The 8,865-nt window shown below is 34.2% G+C and overlaps 1 protein-coding gene across 1 annotated transcript in view; it reads left to right on the plus strand.

Moving 5' to 3' along the window:
- The window catches only part of LOC111085582, a 68,172-nt gene that overhangs the window by 18,373 nt on the left and 40,934 nt on the right, over positions 1 to 8,865 (plus strand). The window contains exon 5 of the mRNA XM_022384821.1: positions 5,203 to 5,401. Coding sequence (XP_022240529.1) covers positions 5,203 to 5,401 — 199 coding nt within the window. The remainder of the gene's footprint in view (positions 1 to 5,202; positions 5,402 to 8,865) is intronic.

Below are 8,865 nucleotides of genomic sequence, written 5' to 3' on the forward strand. Positions count from 1 at the left end.
GCGACATTAATTTCTTGATGACCTAATATATTTATACTTTCGAAAGAAGGGTCTCTAGAAAGGACCTGTAAGCCTTCCAAGTCTCACGTACGTTAAAACACACATGAGAATGATGTGAAGTATTACATCTTCTTCAGTTGACGTAACATTAAAAGCCATATACTTTTCTACTGGTGGAAAGTTCCCTAACTAAGATTTTCACTCCTTGAATAATAAATGACGCTAATTGTATAATGCCTGTTTGAATTAATATTCATTAAACATATTTATATATACCTCAGTAGTTATATAATTCTTAATTCTTCCTGCTTTTTTGCCAATTAGAACAATTAGGCAAAAATATCGGATTGCAAAAATAAAGGCCAAAGCCACTGTTAATATCCAAAAACCTGATCTTTTCATTTTCGTTATTTGCGGAGCTGACACTGTAAAAATAGGATCTGGAAATATCGTTTATCAAGCACTGTTCATTCATAAGTTACAGAGAGAGATGGGCAATGTGATAGTCATAATAACGACCTGTAGTGAGTTTTAAATCAGTCAAAATATTTGGGAAGAAAAATCCTTTACAGCTATCTTTAACCAAAACAAGTATACAAATGATCCCTGAAAACGAATAAATAATCATTGCATCTCTACTTTTCTCTTAATTTCTATTTTTTAATTGCACCTTGGATTTTTTTTTTGCACTGGAAAGGCCCACTTGACCTGTTAGCGTAAACTACTTACGCATGGATATAAGCAGATCTAGCTGATGACCAAACACAGCATTAGGGTTTGTTTGTTTTGAATTTCGCTCAAAGCTGCACGAGGGCTATTTGTGGTAGCCATCCCTAATTCAGCAGTGTAAGATTAGAGGGAAGGCAGCTAGTCATCACCATCCACCACCAACTCTTATATCAACAAATAGTGGGATTGACCGTAACATTATAACGGGCCAGCATTAGGGAATGTTTCGAGTAGATTTCAAGATACTAAATTAATCACCTAAAGAGATAATTAAGTCAACAAAATATAAATGTGAAATAACGTTTTATAGGCTACAACACTAAATTGTAAAGTAAAAAGTAAAATTGAAAAACAATGAGCTACGTATGGAGAGAACGAGAATTCACGCTTAACGATATTCATGAGTTAATGTATTTATTCACGTAAAACCTACGCAATAAGAAACTAACAGAAATAATACGAAGACACTAAAGTATATTTATATATCCAATAATATAAGATGGCAAATTGGTGTTCGCTTATGCGCGTGACAAACACATAGGGGTAGGTTAATGGTTATCAGAAAAAAAAAGTGATTAATCAATCAAAGGGAAAGCATTTCTGAAACATTTTCGTTAAATCAAGCAGAAGTGTATGCGGGCACAAGTGTATGTGGGATTAATATGTTTCGACAGGTAAGAAACAACCAAGAAGGAAGAGACAATTGCTTGAGTGGATACGTTGAATAGAAAAATTGTTGTTTGATTCAAAATTCAATCAGTGAGGTGAAGATGTAAAGAAGTAAACGATTTAATACAATTTTAGCTAGAAATAGAAAAGTGATATAGATATATATGTGTGTATATTCTCACGAAGTGAAAGGAAGAGTGTGGTTCCTCACAAGAGTTACTGAACGCCAACCAGCATTTTTTATTTCATTTTCATTAGTTTCAGTGATACTGTGATAGCAGTGAATGTATGGAATGGAAGAAATGTGTAATATAGAAAATAAATTTCATGCAGGTAAAGTGCGACACAGAAAATATTACACGGATAAGTGCGACACAGAAAAGACCACACGAATAAAGATGCAATAGAAGGTCTTACTCGGGTAAAGTGCGACATAGAAAATATTACACGGATAAGTGCTACATAGAAAAGACCACACGAATAAAGATACAATAGAAGGTCTTACTCGGGTAAAGTGCGACATAGAAAATATTACACGGATAAGTGCGACACAGAAAAGAACTATTACATTTGACCCTATTGATATTTCTTTAGTACACTTCATCCATTTGAGGAAATATCAATAGGGTCAAATGTAATAGTGGAAATATCAATAGGGTCAAATGTAATAGTGGAAATATCACTAGGGTCAAATGTAACACAGGAAGTATCACATGGGTAGTAGTGTAGTACAGGAGATATTAAATAGGTAAAGATGAATTTAGGAAATATTTAAAGACTAATAATAATGTACAAATGGATAAGCAGCCCTGTCGTATTTGACTCGGGACACAGATATATAACCAGGAAACTGTGCAAGATTCAATGTTGGGCTAGACACTGTAGTATTAATTAGAATTATTGGTATGTACATACAATAAAACTACAAGTTGAAGTTTTGATAATTAAGACTTTGTGACACAACACATACAAAGAAACTGGGTCACTTAGAATGGGGACATGTCTTTATTCACATCTTAACATGAAATAAGAATCAGTTAGTGTGAAAGAACTAAACAAACATGAGAATTACAAGTACGTGTTACTCTACAAATTCGGCAAGCTAAGTTTGAGAGATGAGGTGTTAGCCACACTCTATCACTACAAATTAGACTCCCAACACAGTCTTGCACCCTGTTGCCAGTCCAACAAATGGACTAGGTGTATGTACTGTTTCCATATCGTGCATATGTTGGTGATGTGACCCATCAAAGGACTAATGAAGAGACAGAGATCATAATAGATACATACGACTGCATGTTGGTAGATATAAACAAGTTAAATCAAAGAAAAGCTAAATAAAATTTATACATTCTCACCCCTCTTTCTATAGCTCAAAGCAATGTAATTAATTATCATTGAAGTGCGAATTAAAATGTATTTAATTGTACACGAATTGCATGACAAACCTAATGGCTAAATGAAATGCAATGATATAGAAGTACAAACTGAAATTCTAAAATCAAAATACAGTAAGTACCAACAACTTAAAAACTCAAATAGAATTCTCTAAAAACACAAAAAAAATGCATTCGAATTCACTTTCTGTAAGTTGCTGGCAAAGCTTGTGTCCCGGGTTTCCAACATTGACATTTGAATTCTGTCCAGAAGACGGCTCTATTTTCTTCGAGATCAAACTGTCACTGCTGTAGTTTCGATAAGAATGCACATTAGTCTGTAAGAGCTTAGAAGCAGTAGCTGAATGGTCTGTGTTCACGATTTTGCTACTTAAATTTTGGAGAGTTAACCTGTTTGACGTCGATTGGTAACACACAGCAAATTAGAAATTTGTCCTTGGTCAGCTATAGCCCATCAGAGCTACTGTCTCAACTGAAACCTTGTGGGCAGTGGAGCACTACACCTAGGATGATGCCAATCCATATTCTATTTACTTGACATTCATGCATCATCCACATGTATAGTGTGTTAGTGGCTAAGTTGCATACTACCATGTCCCCCGTCTTCTGTTTTGGAAAGATGTTTACTTACCATTGTGTACAAAAAAGGCACTACACTTGATTCTCATCTTGTAAAATTATGAAGACAATGCAGTCAACTGTGGCGCTCCAACCAGAAAGGAATGAAACTGAATCGCTACTCTTCGTCCTAAACGTTCCTCAAGACCGATTGGCTGGCATATGGACATTTTTCGGTCAATGAAGTCACCAAAGAGTATTTTCAATAGTCATTCCTATTGTCATTAAGGATGTTTGACTGGCTACCACATCGCTTGGGAAACCACCAGATCACATCAGCTAATGTTCTCTCTGACATTATCTTTGGTCATGGTCCTTCATCCTTGGCTTTGTAATGTTCTCCATCCTATATCCAGAGGGACAATGAAAGAGAGAAAGTTCCTCTCTCCACTGAGCCCTGCACTGTCTTCAGACCACTCTATTACACTTCTTACGTTTTTGGTAGATCTTGGAACTCCAAAGAGTTCACTTTAGTTTTAGTCTGTTACCTTTTATAACGGGGAAGTGCATGCTCACTTTCCAGGATCTGTAGGTTCATGTCCACACCTGCTACTTCACTATAAGTCCTAGGCAGACTGGCTTGGGTACAGCCCTTGTCCCATTAACTTCTTCGGTTTCCTGGAATATGAACATATCTTGCTCTATAGTACTGCAAGAATAAGCCTAGCAGTAGTCACTTGATCTCCGAAAAAAACTATAGGTATGTAGATCTAATATGTAGAATAGAAGGTGTAGCAATTTGTTGTAGGTTAAATGAAAGAAAAAAGACACACTGTTTATTTTGAAGAAAAACAGAATAGCTGATTGAAACGTCGATCCTCTATAGTAATATAACGTTGTGAAGAAGACTAATAAACAAAACATAAAAATAAATGGAAAGATAAGTTAAACAAACTTTAATTGAAAGTAAAGTGAACTGTAAGTAAAAGGTCCACGATAATCAGGCAGAAAACGCATTGAAACAAAGATGAGACCTTTACAGCGAGCCTTGAATCTCTCAAGATTAGAAAACAAGCCGTCGTCCTCAAAAGCTGAAACGAATGTGATCTGAAGCCGACAAATCTGCATTCACAGTACATATTTATTCTAGAGTTAACCAATCACAAAGTGGGCACCGGAATGTAAAAACATCTCTGGTTCATGTAACAGTCGCAAGGTACCCTCCATACAACAGGTCAAGTAGAAAACAACTGAACTATCACATGAAACAACAGATAAGTTCCTTGACCAGTGAAGCTACAAAAAGTAACACTTCAGACCTAATTTAACATATGACCTCTACTGTATTTTGAATGTTCCATATTAGAATTTAGAAAAAAATATTTGTTTTTATAGAGATGAAACACATAATATAGCCGAATTCGGCATGTAGTATTTGTATATTATGTCATCACATACCGTAGTGCAAAGAGTACACAATGTCTAGTTATGGCCGTCTCTGTCCCGTACAAAGCTGTATTGGAGTTGTGCCACTCCTGAATTTGGCACAGGAGCAATAACATAGTGCCCTTCTCATCCACACGTCTTCATTAGCCATAAACTAGCAGTAAGCGGAAGTTAAAGATAGATGATAAGGTAAGGAAGGAGAAGATGTAGCGTTCCTGACTCAATTAATACTCTTTTGTTTCTCCTTGAATTGAATTATTTGATACTTTTCTATGATGGACAAGTAGCATAAGTTTTTCAGTAACGAATAACTAAAAGCTATGTTTTTGAAATTGTTAATATTTTACGACTTCTTGCCATTAATAACTGAAACCATAGCTTTATCTATGCCTTCATTTGTCAGACAACATCTTTGGAGGAGAATATGGAAGTGAATTAGAGAATAGTCTTGAGAAAGAAGTAGATCTTCTTCACGAACAAAAAAAACATGTCGACCAAGCCCATTTCAAATGGACACAGGCACACATGATGGTCAAACAGGCCATCTCCCAGCTGGGACTAAGTTTACAGAAGTGGAAGGAAATGTCGGATATCTCTCCAGAGTAAGTATTAGCTACGTGTTACGTTACTTCTAAGTTACCCCGTTCAAGTGTTTCATAAAAATATATTTTACTTCTTAGGTTAGAATATTATAATAAAATGATTACAGAAGTCTTCAACACTGACCGTCTACTGGTTTTAATAAATGGTAAAATAAATGTATTTATTGCATTTTAATAAAATGATTACAGAAGTCTTCAACACTGACCGTCTACTGGTTTTAATAAACGGTAACATAAATTTATTTATTACAATCATTTCTAAATGTTGCACAGTATTTATACATGAAATAGTTTTACAAAAATCCACTGGTGGCTCAGCGGTATGTCTGAGGGCTTATAAGCAAACAATGTGGTTTCGATACCCGTGATAGGCACAGCACAAATGGTCTGTTGTGTAGCTTTGCGCTTAACAACAAACAAAAAGATTTTTCAAAAATTTAAGTTAACAGTATTTATTAATAAATTTTATTGAAAGCCCCCCCCCCCCAGTGGCACAGTGGTATGTCTGCAAACTTACAACGCTAGAAACCGGGTTTCGATACCTGTGGTGGGCAGAGCACAGATAGCCCATTGAGGAAAACATTTCTTTTTAGATCTAGTTCAAGTAATGTCGGTTGAGATACACCGAATCTGGCCATGTTGATTTTTAGAATGTTATGGGAATAAACTGGGATGAGGTAATAGAACAAAAATTAATTTAGCTTTACCTTCTAATGCAATAAACTGGGATAAGGTAATAGAACAAAAACTAATTTAGCTTTACCTTCTAATGCAATAAACTGGGATGAGGTAATAGAACAAAAACTAATTTAGCTTTACCTTCTAATGCAATAAACTGGGATGAGGAAATAGAACAAAAATTAATTTAGCTTTACCTTCTAATGCAAGCAAGATTTAGGATTGTGGTAATTCTGTGTAAGTTTTGTTGTAAATTATTTTAGAAATCCGGTTTTGATACCCGTGCTTCATTTCTAACATTGTTATGGTCATTTTAGTGCAAAGTTACACATAAAGCTATCTGCATTCTGTCCTCCGCGAGACATCGAACCACGGATTTTTGTATAGTAAATTTGTAAACTTACGTATGACCCACACGTAGGACGATTTATTTCATAACTATGCACCCTTATCAAAATCTTAAATTTAAACTCAACACAATGCCAACTCATCACCAACCCCAGTGGCACAACAGTAAGTCTGAAGGCTTATAACACTAAAAACCAGTTTAGATACCCGTGGTGGGCACAGCACAGATAGCCCATTGTATAGCTTTGTGCTTAACTACAAACAAATTTTGTTGAAAAATGATGAGAGTTGCAAGTGAAAATGTTTTAATTATAAAATAATATAAATTATTCACTTGCACTGAACTAAGAGCTAAAATCAATCTTAAAATGAAAAAAATATTTCATAAGTTGTAAAATACTCTGTAGTTTTGAATGCTACTCCAAACTCGGAGTTCTATTTGATCGCATTCAAGGCTATAACTATAAAAAACGAGACATTAGTAATAGGCTTTTAATATTTTTTTAACACTTCATTCTTTATCTAATTTCTTAAGTATTTTCAATAATTAGAACAGTGTATAATAATGATAACAGTATCTCAACCAAATCATGTTTGCCATATCCACTGACGCGTTTCGCTCAATACAGAGCTCATCATGCCAGCTAGAACACAACAACAATAGTGATCGGAACACTGTGTGTATAGTCCATTTGTTACAACAACAATTGTTATGTTGTGAATCCCTTTTCCAAGTTGGCGAAGCATTATTACAATATTATTTTTTTCATCAGTGCTTCGAGTAGTTTAGACCAAAACAATAAAGAACAATAATAAATAATTTTCATTTTTCAATAATAACTCTAAGCAGCATACTGAAAGTAGACCTCAATAATTATAATTCTAAGAGCGTAATTTCTTTTAGAATTCGTAAATTGGGGTGAATTCTATATTAATGAAACAGATAATTTAAGATTAAGGTTAATTTTACATAAATTCCATGTTAGATTCCCGAAAAAAGCTCACTGTATGCCAGTAATCATTTTAACGAATGTATTTTGAAAGAAAAAATTAAATTCTAAAGGAACCGTATTTTCATACTTTCCCTTTTGGGGCATGTAATATAAAATATAAAATATTATTTTTCGAAATATATTTTATACATTTTTTTGATGCCATTCTAAATAGATATTAGTAAGAGGGCAGAAGTAGCTGGTTGTGTAAAATCAGTCACAACCTAGATATAAATAACACTAGATTGGAAGTCACCTGATTTTAAGCATGTGCAAGAGGTCGATATGACAATGGCAAGGCGATCTCACCTCACAATTTATGGCCGTTTACCATCTAAACTAGACGTTTGGATTATATGATTTGATTTTAATAAACTTGTCCAACCAAGATGATCTAAACCTGATTTTAACTTAGAAATTAGTACAAAAATTATTCATAAAACACACATATCGACCTGTCATATGAAGAATGCATTGGATTTTAGCCTTAAGATTAAAATGTGTTCTTTTTATTCGGTTTTTATTATATGTCACAGAAAAATATACATCTCAAATATTGTTGCCAATGAACATGAGGTGGCGCATCATGTCATTTTCTAGGGGGCGGGGTTGGGGAGAAAAATGCTATTTATGTATTTATGCATCTTCAAACATTCAATGTTTCTAATTTAAGTGGATGGAAATAATTAAGAAACTTTATGATATAAATGTAATAAAATTTATTCGGGTTTATTTGAGAACTTGTGGCAAAAACTGATACAAATGCTTGAATTTTTTTTTATATACACCATGAAGTTAAAAAAAGTAACATAAATCATTACACTTATTTCATCAATGATGCATTACATATATTGTGCTAGATCTAACACAATAAATTTAGTTAATGGTACTATTTTAATGTAACAAAATAGAAAGGCATATATATATATATATTGTTATAAAACTATGATCTCTGTGTTATAAGCACCCTTCTGTATATATATATATTTACATATATCACAGCTACATTAACGTACTTTTTATTGTTCAAGCAACACAAAATAGTTTGGGCGATTTGTACTGCAAATTGATTATTTATTATTATGACACTGAAAGCTCAAGGGTTTTGGACTAGAAGGGGCCACCTGCAAAAATTTAATCTCTCGTGTAATTCTGAGAACGAGACTATTGACAATATTATACCTATGTTTGAATTGTTTCCTGTATAAGCCATAACGTCACTGGTCAGACTAGACTTGTCTTAAACCATATGTTACGACAGCGGAAGTCACGCGACGCTGGGAGCATGCGCGCTGGAGTTTCAAGAAGGATCGTGACTTATCGTGCAACCTCACGAATGTCCCAGCGTTTGCTAGACGCCCTCTTTTTTAGTATATAAGCTCGAGATAGATTGAAGAAAAATAATTGATAATTGAATCAAGCGAACAGTAGATACCGTAAGTAAAG

Source organism: Limulus polyphemus, unplaced genomic scaffold, assembly GCF_000517525.1.
Source record: "Limulus polyphemus unplaced genomic scaffold, Limulus_polyphemus-2.1.2 Scaffold487, whole genome shotgun sequence".
Taxonomy (NCBI): Eukaryota; Metazoa; Arthropoda; class Merostomata; order Xiphosura; family Limulidae; genus Limulus; species Limulus polyphemus.